This window comes from Pieris brassicae, chromosome 8 (genome assembly GCF_905147105.1).
Source record: "Pieris brassicae chromosome 8, ilPieBrab1.1, whole genome shotgun sequence".
NCBI classification, from domain to species: Eukaryota; Metazoa; Arthropoda; class Insecta; order Lepidoptera; family Pieridae; genus Pieris; species Pieris brassicae.
This window is the reverse complement of record NC_059672.1, coordinates 1258214-1275657: the sequence shown is the minus strand read 5'-3', so window position 1 is coordinate 1275657 and position 17444 is coordinate 1258214. Positions and strand designations below refer to the sequence as shown.

Here is a 17444-nt window from a genome sequence, read left to right as displayed (position 1 = left end):
ATCTTCACTCAGAGGTACGACATCTAATTGTTTAAAGGACGAATACTTCACCCTCAAAGGCCGGCAACGCACCTACTAAAAAGGGGTGTCCTGAAATGACTGCCCTTTTAAGCCCCTCTATACTATATACGAATAATACTCAAAGTTCTGGGCATCGTATGGACTCTTCCCAGAATTATATGGCTGCATTGGGGACGGTAAACGATAATATTTCATGAGTCATGACTGGACGAAGGCTTTCCGAGAATTTACCGCTCGTAACGAAAAGTGACGTCAATGACATTACGTAATTGTGAATCCACAGACTACTTGGTGAATGTTTACACATAAAATCGCGTGTGTTGTGTTATTAAGTTATTAACCGTGAAGATGTAATGTAAAAAACGTGTTTATTGGGTTAGAATCTTTAAGTTTTTTATATATAAGATGGAGGATATGGTCAAGAGGCTCATCTTTTGTTAGGTGACTACCGTTAATAGACACTCACATGGCCTGAAGGCTCGCAAATGCGTGCCGGCCTTTTAAGAATTGGTAATCTCATTTCTTCAAGTCCAATTGCTTAGGATATACATCAGTGAGAGCAACTCTCTCAAGTTAAACGGCTAGGCTGTTAATGGAACGGCTGATTAATCTAGTTGGCGGCGACATATACACGGCCCTAAAATAAAAGGCGAGATCGATAGCCTCTACACACAGACAATAATAAAAGTCGAGCAAATAATTTTCAGATTTTATTAGTTGTAAGCACCATATTTTCATGACAACCAAACTCGTAATATTGAATCGCGATTCATTACTACTGTTTAGTAAAAAAACAGTATATAATAAATCAATTACAATAACCATTCATATCAAACGAAAGTAAAATTCATTCAATACACAATTCACTGTGTGCGTGTAACATTGATGTTGTTTGGTACGTATAAAATATTAATTGTATTGTGCGTGTGTGCAGACAACACTAAGCAATGTAATTTTGAACTTTATGGCTTTGTAATAAGGATTTGTTTACAGTTTACATAAAGGTACATTCGAGATAGTGCTAAATAATTCAGTGGAAATTTTCAGTCTGCATTTTGTTTGAATAGATTAAAATACTGCGCAGTTAAAGATACTCTAGTCACACAGATAACATGGGTTAATATAATTATATAACAATACACAACAGAGAACTAAAGAACTTAACGTTTAGAAACTTTACGAAAGACACAGGTTGTCCTGTCTTAACTATGAATGTTGATTTCGAAATGGTATAATTAACAAAAAAAATATTTCATACACAAAGTATAATGCTTTATGAGTTTATGATTCCAACACGGGAACAGTGACCTTGTGAAAAACATGGATTTTCAAGAGTGCCATAAACAATTTGCGGCTATAATTATTTTTTATGTTTATGTAACCTTTTATCAATATATTAACTTCGTTCGAAGCATTTTTAAACGATATTCATTTTTTCTTCTAATCCTCTTCAAAAGTATGAATTGTAAAAGTGCAATGCACTGACAACAAAAAAATTCTGTCGTAACCAAAGTCATGACCACTTAATATGGTGATTAGGTACTTATTCTTAAATTTTCCAATTTTCCGCTTATTTTTTTTTATACATAGGCACCTTCTCCGGACAATAACAAATACAACAAAAAAAGAATTAGCGAAATCGGTCCAGCCGTTCACGCATGATGCTGTGACCAAGGGAAACAGGGTTCATTTTTATATATAGATATAAATAAAAAAATACCTTAATATGATAAGTACATATTTTATTAAGTACATAATTTAATAAAATTTAGTTACTAAAAAGCCTATCCAAGAAATAAAAAAACCAAGCGTATATGTCAGGTGTGGGGTTCGAACCCACGCTCCCTCTCGGGAACCAGAGCTTAAATCTGGCGCCTTAGACCACTCGGCCAACCTGACGCATAGATTAAGTCGAAATAACGCAATAGTAGTTGTATATTAACGAGTATTGCGTGAAATTTGATTTTATTTTGCAATTGTAAAAAAAAACCCTTAATTCTTTAAGTCGTAATTTTGCTAATAATAAAAATTCGGTGATGACCTAAATGCAAATAACTTTTTCTTACAATCAGATTTAAATGAGTTAATCTATTTGTCAAAATTGCGAATTTTAGTTGTTTTTTTTACCACAGACGCAACCAAAAATATAAGAAATCCTTTTCAAGAAAAATTATTGAAGCATTATTATTAAAATGAATGTACATTTTATTGTTATACATTAGTAGTTTAACCAAACATTTCTCTCACAGATGCAATGTATTTATTTTAACTAGCGACCTGCGTCGGTCAAGCTATTTAAGAAAGACTCCATCTATTGGTGGCCACATGAAAGCCCAAGCCCTAGTTTGAATAGACTTCGCGGAGGACTTTATTTATTAAACTACACAAATACACTACATCATATATACCTGATTAGGCGTTTTTTGCTAGTAATTTTTATTGTATTTATATTCTTTGGTAACATTTATGTTTTCCACAATTGTCATATATTTGACACGATTTTTAAAGTTTTTCTAAAGTAATGACAATTATGGTGAACATATATTTTATGTTTAACAATAATTTTTTTTAATCGATCAGACCACTAACGAATATGTCATGAATAAGCTGGTCAAGTGGATAATTTAAATAAGAGGTGCCTGATCGAACTCCTAGGTTGGTTTTTGCAGACGTCATTTGGAAAATTCTGCTGATTTTGAACCTTAAGAGACGACAATGTTAATGTCCTGTAAGACGTTACTGTATTTGACCATTTAACTATTTGTATAAGAACGTAACACCGGCTAGGATCTTTGAATACATTTGCGAATGGATCGCACTTCTATACTTTCTTACGCAAACTCCCCAATTGGGGCAGAGCGTATTCAGCGTAGAAAACTAGCCTGATCGGTCCTGGGCAGCTGTCTTAACTTCAGTCCACGTCATTCCAGCTTCCTCCGCCTCCGCAATGCTGCTTTTTTTCTAGGTCTATTATGGGGGGTTGAGGATTCCAGTTGAGCTTGCTTTCCAATGTGACTTGTATCCATCCGGTGCGTATGGTCCACTTTTGGAGTTTTATAGACCTGTCAATTGGCACCTTATAGCATAGCTCCCATAGCTGATGGTTAGAGATTCTTCGAGTATTCTGGCCTGAGATAATAACTAACCATACTTTTTACAAGTTCGTTTTCTTAATGTCTTTAAGTTACTTAGTTTGGCTCTGTAGATCGAGAGCAAACAATCTAAATGGCGAGAGAAGGTTGAGATACTTGCTACCGCGGCTAATAAATGGTCTACCCAATCAGATATTAGATAGCCTAACGCTAACCAACATAAAAAGTAAATTAAAAAACTGTTATATGTCGCGCTCCTAAACAAGACTGATATTACATTTATACAAACCACAGCGGTTTTCTAATGTAACATATAATGTTTTTATTATATCATTCATTAATTTGATAAAGGTAATGTGGATTTCTACTTCCATTATTTAAAACCATAGACAAAATGCAGTGACCATGACGTTTGTGTACAATGGCGGTCACGCTATTTTAACAAATTAGTACTTTTTGGCTTTTGTGTACAATATGATAGTAAAGTATTGTTGATGATCGTCCCAACGACTATAACTGATTTGAATTTTTATTCTACATTTCTTAAAAAAATATATATTCATATAGCAGAGGATTTTATTATTACTCTATATTAACCACTCCCGTACAATACAATAAGCGCAATAATGAAATGTTAATAGCTATATAACAAATGAATGCAATGTAACTGTTGAAGATAGTTCCTACGTCTGGCTATACTCTCGGGGTATAACTCCGACGATTTAGGAACCACGCTTATAAAACTAAGAAAGCCTGAGTGAGCAAAATGTACAGCCTTGGCTCGTATACAATGAGTAAGATTTAAGAACCCATTAAAGTAAAAAATATTTGTCTCAGGGTTCCCAGCTCTTCCATATCAAACTTAATAGATTCCATTTATTATTTAAATTTTTATTACAGTTTTGTTTTTTTAACTGTTTACAACATCTCTCAATTTAATAAAAAGCACTACATGAGTGAGTGTAATGTGTTAACGCGTCTCCAACTCTGCGTAAGGTGTGCTCAGAAGCCAGTCCTTTTATATGAAGGATGGCTGGATGTCTTTAACTGACATTTTCTAATATACTGTAATCATTAATAGGTCCAACCATTTTATACTTCTTTTTTTTTTGTTCTTTTGACAGCTTTTCTCGTCTGCATGATATAAATACTTTGGGTATAGGATACATGCTCATCTTGAAGATGAGGAACTTCCTTACAATGTTGCATCCCATACTTCAATCCCATTATAAAATAAAAGGCACTCATTAACCACGGATAGGTTCAAGCGTGAAAGCTTGAAATCAAGTATGTTAAGGTTTTCTCCTACAACCAATTTTCATTAATTCCGCCTATTAAAGCAATTACAGCAAATTGTTTAATCGTTCAATGTAATAGAATATTAATCTAATTGCATAGTACTTTGTTTATTAGATAAATTAACATTCTAAATAAATGTTCCTTCAAATAAATCAATCTCAATGCTCAAATACTGTAGGCAAATATTAGGTCCTTACATATGAAATTGGCGTTTTGTATGGGAGGAACAAAAATTCGAATATTTTTAAATATAATATATTTAATTAATCAAAGTATGAACCATTGTTTTCTATGCACTTTTGCCATCTCATAGATCATTGATCCCTTTACTAAAAAAACCAGTCGGACGGGAATCAATAAAATCTGTGAACGCGATTTGGACTGCCCCATCAGAGTTAATTTTTTCCCTTGCTTCTTGCAAATTGTCCAAATTTTGAAAAAAATGGTAATCTGTTGAAGCAAGGTCCGGGGAGTACGGAGGATGTCTTAGACATTCCAATTGAAGCTCTTCTAATTTGGTAGCCGTCTGTTGTGCAGTGTGTGGTCTAGCGTTGTCGTGAAGTAGCAGTGGCGTGGAGCGATTAACCAGCCTAGGTTGTTTAGCCGCTAGCTTTTCCATCATGGATTGCAATTGCTGACAATAGACATCAGCCGTAATAGTCTGGCCAGATTTGAGAAAACTGCAATGAACAATACCGGCTCTAGTCCACCAAACGCTTACAAGTAACTTTTTTGGGGTTAATTTTCGCTTGGGGCAGGATTTGGCTGGCTGGCCAGGATCCAACCATTGCGCTGAGCGCTTCCGATTATCGTAAAGAATCCATTTTTTATCACAGGTAATGATTCGGTTTAAAATACCTTCATTATTGTGCTGGTTCAGTAATGTAACGCAGCAGTCGACGCGCGTTTGCCGGTTTGCTTCAGTCAATTCGTGAGGTATCCACCTTTCAAGCTTTTTTAATCTTCCCAATTTGCTTCAAGTGAATTAAAACAGTTTTATCAACACCACAGCCTGCAGCTAACTCGGACGTGGTATGCGATGGACCCGCTTCCACAATAGCCTTCAATACTTCATTATAAACTTGGATCTCAGGCCGTCCACGGGGCTTGTTCTGCAGGTCGAAATTTCGAGAACGAAAACGTTGGAACCAAAACGAAACTGTGTTTTCTTTTGCAACATGACCGCCATACACATCATTCACCCTTCGAGTCGTTTCCGCAGCACTAGTGCCTCGGCGGAACTCGTACTCGTAAATAATGCGATACTTTAAGTTTTCCATTTTATAAAATGAGTGATGCAAACAGAAGAAAAAAACAAATGAATGACGGTCATCAAAGCACAAATACACGAGTAAATAGCTGTACAAATTTGAATTTGAAATTCCTAACCAAAGAGGAGGTATTTGAGGTCAAAGTGGCCAGTACGACAAAACGCCAATTTCATATGTAAGGGCCTAATATATATGCGACTTATAAACACGGCAGGATCTCTGACGGTAGGCAAGAGTCACCAAGCGATTTAATACATAACTGGACAGACGTTTGACCTCAAGCCCACCTGATGTTAAGTGATATGCGGCCTATTGGACGCCTGGCCTGGAGACACCTATTTAGCAGTGGAAGATTGAAGGGGGCAAGGACTTCCACTCTTTCCTTACTGCTAATGTAGCTTTATGGATATTGTAAGAAAAAAAATACAATGCTAAAATAACACTTTATTAAATAAACATCTTAAAAACTATAATTGGTATCAATAATCCAGCTGTATTAATTGCGGCGGAGTTACAGTCATCTGTGAAACATTGGCAGACGGTTTCCAAATGGTCTTCGTTGTCTGCCTTATAACAATCGCGATGGTGCTTCACCCAGCCACATCCACGCGTCACTCTCACTTCAGTGTCGTGGCCTTTGTGGAGAACTGGAATAAAGGATATAATAGGCTTTAGTTTACTGGGGTGGAGGCTGTTCTTCTCATCCGTTTAGAACTGGCAGTATCCGTAGTGTGAAAATCAGAAACGAGACTCCCAATGTCCAATACATTTTTGTCGTACATACACATAAAGGCGTTAAAGTTTAAATTTCAGTAATAATATAGGGCCCTTGATAAGATACCGTTAAGTTATTTGTAAGACACAGTGATTACGCATACGTTTGTTTAAGATTACTCAAACGGAAGGATCGTATAGCGCGTCTGTGATTGGACTAGAGACGATGACCAATCACAATCAAACGCGCCATCGTTTTACTATACACTTACCAAGGAATTCCAAAGTAGCTTAAACTTCAAAATTTCTTCTAAAAAAATATACTCTATGCTGTCTGAAAATGTCATCAGTTCAGTTTGTTTGACTATTAGTACTGTACAAGTACGAAAAGCGGATGACACCGCAAAATATAATCTCTAGTTCCACTGGATGTCTCTAACACTCTCTCACTCTCGACACGTCCTTAAGGTGGAACCTTAGGGTTCGCCATGGCAACAGGTTACAGGTTTTAGTATAATAGTGTGAAGGAAGCACTATTTGTCCTACTACAACCTTGTTAGGACTGTGCCTCAGATTAATCTGATTAATTAATAAAAGTATCTGTTTCATAATCATTGTCAATCGGGCGAGAAGATTATCAGCTTCCTGTGCTTGTGAATGTTAGATGCGTACACAGAATGAATTACATTAGTGCACAGCCAGGGATCGAACCTACAACCACGGATGAGAGTCGCACGCTGAAACCCTAGGCCAATACTGCTTAATTTCTTCATATCTTTTGTCTATATCACTTACTAGTCTGAATAATCTTCCGGCAGAACATCTGCTCCTTGGTCTGGCCCCGAGGCACCTTCTGCTCACAGTTGGTGATCTTTAAATATCGCTGAACACTCTCCTTGTCGTATATATTTGGTTCCAAGCACATTGAATTATTTGCACTGTTGCACTCATAGCAGCTGATTGCGGAACCTGGGGTCAAATTAATATTGCATCTTTAGGCATATATACATAATAAGGCGGAAAGAGGAATGTCAATGGAAAAGTTAGTGTATATACAAATTGTTTGAAAAAAATTTGCTCCTAAAAACATTTTTAAATAATTTTATATAGATACACTAATATATAATTATCCTGTGTTAGTAAATATTTTTACAGTTAGTATGTATCAGGCCTTGCCATCTTTATCTAGAGATATTTGGATCCATTGTGGACCCGCGATCTTTTTGATATCATTGTCCCAGATTCGATGATTAGTTATAAATATATATTCGGTTAAAGTGCCAACTTTATTAAGAAACAAAACCAAATTATCGACTATTTTTGAGAGAATTTATATAATACACTATTTATTTATTCTCAAAAATACTTTACTAAGATATACAATACTGTCAAAAATTATATAAATGACAAACAAATGTGTCGATAGTGTCCGAGATAGCATTCAGTAACTTTCATTTGCCTTGTACCTTTTGCCACACCCTTCCTCGAGAGGGGAGTGTTTAGGCCCATTCGGGGAATATGGGCCTTCGGGTGGTCTCTTTGGTCGCACCCTGCTAATACAGGGCGGTACGGGGGCGATCTAATAGCCATTGGTGGGGGCCAGTTGTTACGCAGCTTCAAACAGTCTTTTATTTAAAAAAATCCATACAAAAAACCGCAACCAAACCTAATTAGAGTGTTTAATTATTATTATTCGATTCTAAGTATAAGATTTTATTTTGTTTTATCGTGAAACTTTATTGTAAATAAATAATCTTAATAGATTAGCACGGTCAACAAGATACGAGCCAATGATTCGCCTATATTAGTCGTTTCTATGAATTTCACGGAATTGCCATGGGTCTTAATATTTTTAAAATCTATGAATTAATTTACAACAAGTACGGAAAATAATAAACGGCTCAATTACGTCTCTCCAACTTCGATTTTATTCACTTTGGAGTAGAGACTCTTGGGCCATGGGGTTCAAGTGCATGGGCGCTAATTAAAGAGTAAAGTTGGCGCCTGGTAGCTAGTACCGGTGACTTCAGAGCTGGTGCTTTCTTAGCTCAACGAATTAGTATCGCAATACAGCCAGCGTTAAACGGATAAAACTTTTTAAATTTGTTTTAATTTTCTTTTTATTATTCTTTAATTATATATTTTAATTATTTATATATAATATACATAGGGAATACTGAGTTAGATAAGACTAGATATTAAGTAAGTTTCTTTAATTCTAGATTTTATATATCGCAAATATATATATATATATATATATATATATACATTACTTTTTGAGAGTTTTAAATATAGGCATATACACATGTATTAAAAAAATAAAAACATCGCAAGCACACAACTTACCAAAGTCGAAAGACGCAAACAGAATTGTCACACACAAAAAAATTAAAAACATTTTGAATTTGCACGATTTTCGACCAGACCTATGGTCATTGACCAACAGACTGCGCACACGCAGGCTTCAATAAAGCCATTAGCCGACAATAAACATCCTTATTCTGTAAAGCTTTACAATGAAAGTCGGTCACGCCAAGCTATCACGACAACATAAGCTAAACTTTTCAATGCTATATCGCAGCAAAAAAATCTTCGATAAAAAGATACGACACGTTATAACTACGCCTGGTAAATAGGTTGGTAACTTTAATAAAAAAGGCTAACTAAAATAACGACTCTATCATACTACGTTCACAACCACAATGCGAACATTCATTTGTCAAAAACGTTGACATTGACAGATATATTCTATCTGTTGAATATTAAAGTAGATTTGTGTAAAATAATAATAAACTCGGAAACCATAAACTATTTAACAGCACAGATTATGTCTGAAATTTTAAAGACCAAACAGTTCTCATAAAAGTATTACATATCATTCTTGACAGGATTCCTGAGAAATGTGATGTTTGTTTACATTTTAGTGATAATCTTTGGCATTTAACCTTTGTTCAGCATGTTTGTCTCAGTGGCACGTCAAAGTATTTGCTTCCTTACACGTAGGTTGCATCTCAGTAACTAAGACACTGAGGATTGAAAGACTTACATCATTTCGACTTTTTCAGCGTTAAAAAAGTGGATTAAACATTATCTATACGTTTGTTGTCATGGTTACCATTCTTTTTAATCCTAATAACATCATCATAATAACAAACACGGTAATAACTTTTGTGTTTTACTTATAAATCAGTTACTTTTTAAAACGAATGAACTAAATAAAAAGTACTTTATTACATATTATAATATAGTTGAAAGAGAAAATGCACAAGCCCTCACACTAGGATAGCTTTAGTCTTCTTAGTGAATGTATAGAGTTTTAAATCTATAGTGAATACTTAGATTTTGAGAAAGTGGTTAAAGATATATTATATAAATGAATAATGACCAGCGTTGACCTAATGGCATCAGCGACTCGCATCGTATGTTCGATCCCCGGCTGTGCACCTTTGGACTATCTATCTTGTAAAAGTCGAGATAACCTACTTGCCTTTAGATTGATCGTGAAACATATATAGAATTCTGAGGTCCAGACCTAAAAGTTTAAAAGAAATTAGAATAAGGATTTAGCTAGATTTTTTAATTACAGACTTGTCCCTACCAATTAGACTTAAATGAAATAAACACGCAACTCTCAACTTTGAAGTAGGCGAAATATGATCAATTGAAAGAACAATTAGTGATTCAGTGGGGTAACTATACAATCTGGGGAAATTTCTTTTGATGGGGTCCTATTAGTGAAAATCGTCACGTTGTACTCAGTTTATTTTCAATAAACTTCGATATTTTCAGCGTACTCAATTACACGTTCTATGTCCCATTAATACCAGAAAAATAACTCCTCTTTAAGGCAAGAGGGAATGGTCTGTAGCCTCAACGCTAGCCCAATGCGTATTGCATTCATCCATAGAACATAATATCTCAAGGCATTCATCATCTATTCGCTTGGGCAGGGGGCCCGTGGCATTTCGCCAGCCCTGCCACCCTATTGTTACGCAACTGGCACAGTTAGTAGACGTTTTTGTGGTAATGAAGTAATGGATGATGGTGTAATGAAAATGATGTAAATTATGTACAGGACATAGCTTCGATGATTACTGAGTGACAAGCTTATAATTTCCAACCTTTTTAATATGACAAAAGAGTAAAAGCCTTCTAAAAGGACTATTTATCATCTATTTATTATTCTGTATTCCAAATAAAATGCATTTCAATAACGTAATATGTTATGTGTTTGTTTTTATATATATTCTTATCGTCTCCAACCAGACGTAATGGTAACGAGTTGTTACATATTGAAGAATTTCATTCAAAAAACATCTAGACCACGTAGCAATGCCTAGTAGTTTAGTTTAGTAGTTGTTTTTCGATAATGTGATGGTACGCTTACAGTCAAATTAATTTTAGTAAAGCTGATAGTAAAGGAAAACATAGTGAGGAAACCGGCATGCTATAGAGTAGTGTTAAAAAAAATAGCCCCGATTAGCAATCAAATTATACCCCTGTGGGGTGTGGACCCCACGTTGGTAAACACTGATTTAGTCAAAAAGTCGACGGCGTAAGTCACAGAACGCTGATCACCTCTGCTATTAGGAAAAATAAATGATGACGAAATAGATACAGACAACCTAAGCCTAAAAGGTTGTTACTCTGATATTATATTTTATATAGCAAATAAATTATAAAATATGTAATATGCTACATGAGACTTTAACATACGAAATTGTTACTGCTACTTATCATTTATAAGAAGGAAAAGGATCTTGTGACCGTCAGTCTCCTTAAATTCTTGAGAACGTCCGTTTTCAATAAAATAATTTATCTAACAACAGTTCATCTTACTGTCTGGTCAGGTCACTGACTTGGCTAATACGCGCAAACCTCTGAACGATATTCAATGGGACACGGGGAAGACATTTGGATGAACGTCTTTTGTTTACAGAGCCACTTAACAGGACCCATTATTACTTCAATTTATTTTGCAGTGGCGTGTGGAAACTATAAGTATATGCAAACCATTGTAATGGTTTGTTTGTCAAAGTCAAAAATCATTTATTCGTGTGGGTAACACAATGTACACTTATGAACGTCAATAAAAAAGAAGTATACATTAAATGCTTCCAATTTTACATTTACTGCCAGTTCTCAAATCAAGGGCGTAGAACGGATGAGAAGAACTGGCAATACACTCTCCGCCACTCTTTTTAATCTCCAAGTTTTTGTATTACACAACGTGGGTAAGGAGCTGCAACCATTACACCATGTTCCACATGACAACTTAAGTAATCAATAATAATAAAATAAATAAAAAACAAAGATTTGTCTCAGATTGTCAAAAATCCTCTATCAGCAGGAGGCATGGTGTAAAAATTGTATATCCGAAAAAAAATAAACAATAAAAGCGAAGTAATAGATGTATGTGGCGTCTATATTAAAACTGTTTAATACTTACATGTTTCAATAACACCCAAAAGAGAAACAATAATAAGTAATCCATTTAGTCTTGACGATTCTTTTAACCCCATAACGCCTTATAAAATTATAACACAATAAGTACTGTAAAATAATTGCTCAAACTTTTTAACAGGCGCAAAATATAAATTTAATATATCTATGAATCAATTTGTGAGTTGTCTAGCTAACTACAGCTGGCACACTGTTGGTCTATGTGATTTACCATCAGTATATAACTCCAGCAGGTACAATGGAAAACTAGAATTTTTCGGTTTCAGAACTCTGTAAAGGAGGAGGACACTAATAAAGGAATTGCCTTAATCTAGATATTTAGTGTATCTTGATCTGAACTTCCTGTGGTTGCCCTTGCTATTGTGTAAGCTAATCTCTGACATGGAAGGCTTTTAATTACTATATTTATGTAATACAGAAGATTTCAGACAACTATGAATAAAATCGTTATTTTACAATTATTGGGCCAAGGAATACCAAGAAATTCTTTCTTTTCATTATATAGGTAGAGCTTTATGGGTTATATTAAAACTAAAAAGAAAACATGAACGTCACGATTACCGTCCTATTCTGGGTTCTATTGCTAAATTCGTACTAGCGAGTACAATTCGCCACAAAATACATCAAAGCGTGTGACAACCCTAGCACAAGTATCTGAATGTAGCGCGGAAATGTGCACTTGACACAAGATCACAGATAATACAGGAAATCATCGCCCCTCCCTCGTCCATCCTGCCAGCATTACAGGCCTACCTGATCACCTGCAGGTAATATACAGTGTGTAGTAAAATCATATGAATCGTACAATGAATTATTGAATTGAAAGTGGCTGGCGCTAACATTATAAATTAGATGAAATGGTTATAATAAATATTAATATTAAAATATATAAATTAGCCGCTACGTTATTTGTCTGCTATGGTAAAACTACTTAACAAATATCAATCAAATTTGCACACCGTTTGCAGTTTGATCTAACTTAAAGAATAGGATAGCTTTACATATATATAATATATACAATTCTATTGCACGTGTGTATGTCACTGAACTCCTCTTAAACTGGACCGATCTGAATGTTTTTTTGTATGCGTTTGGGTATAGCCCAAGATGGTTTAGATTCACAAATTTACCCGGTAGATGGCGCTGCAGTCATATTCATACTTCGTTTAATATCCTAAACGCTTGAAATATCATGCAGGACCACCTCTGTCGGGTACTCTAGTATTTAATATTATGGTCTTTTTTGACGAGTTTCACATATAAAAATAGCTTGCTTTTCGATTCGAAAATAGATTAATGAACATATTATCTCTGTCAGATTAAGTAAATGGACCTCTCATCTTAAATTGTATCGTACCAAAAATCGAAATGAATCTGTGCTTGTTCATGTAAAAAATATACATTTATATTTATCATAGTGTAGTACTTCAACTAAAAATAATCACGATCTAACTAGCTATCTAACGTATCTCAACCCAGTATAACCTCCAAATGCGAATCATCAAACACGTAGTCTGGATAAATATGTTCGAATCAAAAATTAAGAAAGAGGAATTTTTAAATACTGTCCATAACAGTAAATAAATGTCTTCTAGTCGAGCACTTATTTCAAGATATCATAAAAAAAACAAGTTGAGCATGACGTACTGAGCCGTGCGGTAAGTTCGGTGCTGTACATCGTGGGCAAACAACGTCTATGGCGAGAGAACGTTAAGGTAGCTACCGCGGCTAATAAATGGACTACCTAGTCAGTTATTAGATCGCCTAACGTTAACCAACATAAAAAGTAAGTTGAACAACTACTTTTATATGCATTCGTCGTATTCCATAACCAGACTGCTATTACATTGATACAAACCACAGTGGTTTTCTAATAAATATATTTTTTTTAATGTGTGCGTGTACACACGTAAGAAGTGAAACTACTTTATGACCTTTTGGTTAGGTTAGGTTAGGTTATGAACTTTACAGAAATTGGTTAAATAAAGTTTAACAAAAGGCTTTTATTGTCACAGACATGAATACAAATAATACAATTATTTCATTTTACCTTATTACTACTAAGATTATTATAGAATTTCATTAATTGTAATATAATGATTACTATCATTGTTATCGTTATTATATATTTTTGTTATTAATGGCTTCGAATCTCTTCGATTCAACCGTGGTAGGGACAAGAAAAAGATGGCAAGTAACGGAACAATGTGACGCGTAACCCAAAGATGTGACAGTATTTTTTTTCCCAACGCCGACAAAGAAGTTTTACTTCAAAAAGAAACAAATAATAATTTACTTTAATTTATAGTTCATACAATGCGACACAGATACATTGATCTATTGTAACATCACTTTATTTAATAACATATAGGGTGAAGCTGCACAAATCTATAGCTACTTACACGAACATTTCCCATCACAATATGATGATATATGTTCCACACTTATATATTATTATATATAGTTTGATAACAAATTATTAAAAAAAAATCACTGGCGCTACAACTTTTTAAGTCTGGGCCTCAGATTTCTGTATCTGTTTCATGATGATTTGTTAATCTAATAGGCGAGTGGATAATCAGCCTTAACACACGCCGTCAACTTTTCGTGTTTCAAATCGGTTTCCACACGATGTTTTCCTTCACCGTTCAAAGAAATGCGAACATAGACAGAAAATCCATTGGCACAGCAGGGGATCAAACCTACGAACTCAAAGATAAGAGTTGCATGCTGACGCCACTAGTCCAACACAAAATATATGACAAAATTAGTCTATTGAAATACTATAAACTTTATTTGTTGACTGTCATTAAAAATGTAACGCTTAACTCAATGTATAATAAACTATTCTAGAATTCACAAATAGCTGAATTTAAACCAATGGAATAATAGTTTAGTTCCAGCAATGAAAAGCCCAGTTATTATTGTATTTTTAAAATAAGTTCAAGTGGTTGGTAGTTTCAATTATAGGACAAACTTTAGGCAAATTATAAATTTAAAAAAAATGACACCGCAACCTTTTTATGTCTTGCCTGTGAATGCCTTTAGATTTATGTATCTTTTTCATAATCATTTGTCAGTCTAAGAGGCATGTAGGTGAGCAGTATCCTGCGTCTGACTCACGCCATCGACTTTTTGGGTCTAAGCCAAGCCAGTTTCGCGATGTTTTCCTTCAGCGTTCGAGTGAATGTAAACGAACCTACAACCTCAGAGGTGACTGTCGTACGCTGAAATCACTAGGCCAACACTACTCTATGTTTTAATAATTCTTGTGTTCTTCAGAAAAGATTTTCTTAGATTTTTAGATTCAGTATCGAGACAAACTAGCGTCACGATGTCAATAATTATCCCGTGTTAACTACGTTTTTGGTCATACTTAGCCAACCATGGTTCCATTTGACCACGCTACGGAGGAGGTAACCTTCATCCTAAATGCTGGGCATTAGAACGGCCGGATTTTGTAAAGTATCACAACAGTTGTGGTTATTATTTAGTTATGTCAACCGTTGTCAGTTATCTATTAATATAAATAAAAAATAAGAGCTTTAACGGATGTAAACGATAATTTATATCACTATTTACGAGTTAAATAAATTAATATATTATTTTGAAATTTAGTACTTTAAATATGATAGTTTTCTATCCGACAAATGAAACAAACTTGAAGAAATGAATTGACGCCGTCAATTGCGATCGCCGTCTTTTCTCCGGGAGTCGATCGACGTCATCCAGTAACCTAAAAGCAGGAAGCATCACAAATGACACAATCCAGCGGGAACTTTAAAAATAATTTCCTCATGTCAATTGAATAATTGTAGTAGATTTACTTGTATAGTTACAACTCGGGAGCTAGTTTCAGTACCGTATAGAAACACGGACTGTGCGGTCTTCAGCGGACACAACTGGTGCAATCCTGATTCAACTGACATGGGTGTAGCCGAGTGGTGTGTTTTTGTCGTCCTTTGTAGTGTACTACAACAAGGTAGGTTGAGCCAATGATTTTTTTTTAATATATGAAACGGTTTGAAAGCGAATTTTTACGAAAACGTATTTAGAGTTGTCAGTTACCTTTAATGGTAAGCTTAATGCTACAATTAGCTAAAGATTTATAGAAAATTATGGTTTAAATGTTAACGTGTAACATTTACGCTAACCAATCGAAAATTTGACAAATAACTCTAATTATAAATTGTAATGTCGATTACAATTTTACATATAACTATTATTATTATTATAGCCTCTTTATTTCCATTAAATTATAATTAATAATCCTTATATTTAAATCCCATTCATAAATAATAACTTCAATTTATATATATTTTAAATCTATTGTTTGATAATATTTACGTAAGGTCGCATTGGTACCAATAGAGTACAAACTAGATATTGCTTTTTGTTCATTTTAAATCCAAATAAATAAGGGGTGCAATATCCAGGATAAATGTAGCCCAATTTTAACTGTGGGGGTAATGCTCAGAATTCCACTAGTATAATGAACCCTGAAAGAATCCTTAACCTCACGCTTCTTAGAGACGACGAACAGAAAATGTCATTACATTTTAACATAAAATTCTTTCATCTTCGAAATCATCTACCAAAACTAAACACCACACAAAGTATTGGCAGTGCCTTTAGCGACTTCTTCAAACATTTCTCTAAGGAACGAATCATGAAAAATCCCTGAAATGGTAATTTTCTTTTCACTGAATCATTTCAATATTTAGATCACTTCGTAGTCTGCACACGCATCAGCCTTGCTGTTGGTGTGTTACTCAAACTCAAGATAAGTTTATTCATATAGGTTAACAAGTACACTTACAAACGTCAACAGAAAAGTTTGTTTTTGATTCAAATTAACATTTACTACCAGTTCGCAAATGAAGGGCGTAGCGGGCAAAAAGAACTGGCCAACTTTTGAGTCATACAAATTGTTTGAACTGGAGCAAATCAATCCCAAGGATTAGGATAATTTAAATAATCGTCATATTTATAACGGTATATTAGTAAAAATAATAAAATCTTAATAATTTGCCAAGCCATAAATTAAAATTATTATAGTTTCAATTGTATATTAAGCTGTTACAGCACAATTTTAAAGATATGTTGCATAAATCTTGTTTTTTACGGTCACAGTAACCATTTGCGTTCGCGTCTACTTGCGACTCTTATAAAATAATATCTACCAGTAAATTATTAATAATACATGTAAAAGGTAAAATTAAGCAACGAAATCTAATGTTTGATTAGATAACGACTGATTTTAGTAGTGCTTTTAAATACCTTTGAATAAACATTATGTGGTAGAGGAAAAATAATTTGACTTGAAACTAACGTTAGGAAGTGTGTGATTATTGTGTGATGAGATAAGTATTACTGCGATACTTGAGGAGTGTGGGTTAAGGGAGATAATGACAAGGATACAATAGGGAATATTCAGGGCCGGATTTAGAGGCCTGGAGGCCTGGGAACCACTAAGGAGTGGGGACACCCCAAATTATTTTCCAAATAAAATTAACAATTGTCTTCTGTCGAGATTTTCAATCAATAATTTATGGTGAAACCAAGTCGATTCCTTTTGTATTTA

At 34.5% G+C, this 17444-nt stretch overlaps 1 protein-coding gene and 1 non-coding gene across 2 annotated transcripts; both read right to left on the bottom strand.

Annotated features, from left to right (window-relative positions):
- Window positions 1-1836: 1836 nt before the first annotated feature.
- Window positions 1837-1920, bottom strand: Trnal-uaa. Its single transcript has one exon. It is a non-coding gene; the product is annotated as a tRNA-Leu (tRNA).
- Window positions 1921-6109: 4189 nt separating this feature from the next.
- LOC123713795 lies at window positions 6110-8062 on the bottom strand. The gene is made up of 3 exons (XM_045667652.1): window positions 7864-8062; window positions 7193-7366; window positions 6110-6330 (listed from the first exon to the last, which is right to left on the bottom strand). The coding sequence occupies exons 1-3, from the start codon at window positions 7985-7987 to the stop codon at window positions 6131-6133; spliced, it is 498 nt and encodes a 165-aa protein (XP_045523608.1). The 5' UTR covers window positions 7988-8062; the 3' UTR covers window positions 6110-6130.
- Window positions 8063-17444: the final 9382 nt, after the last annotated feature.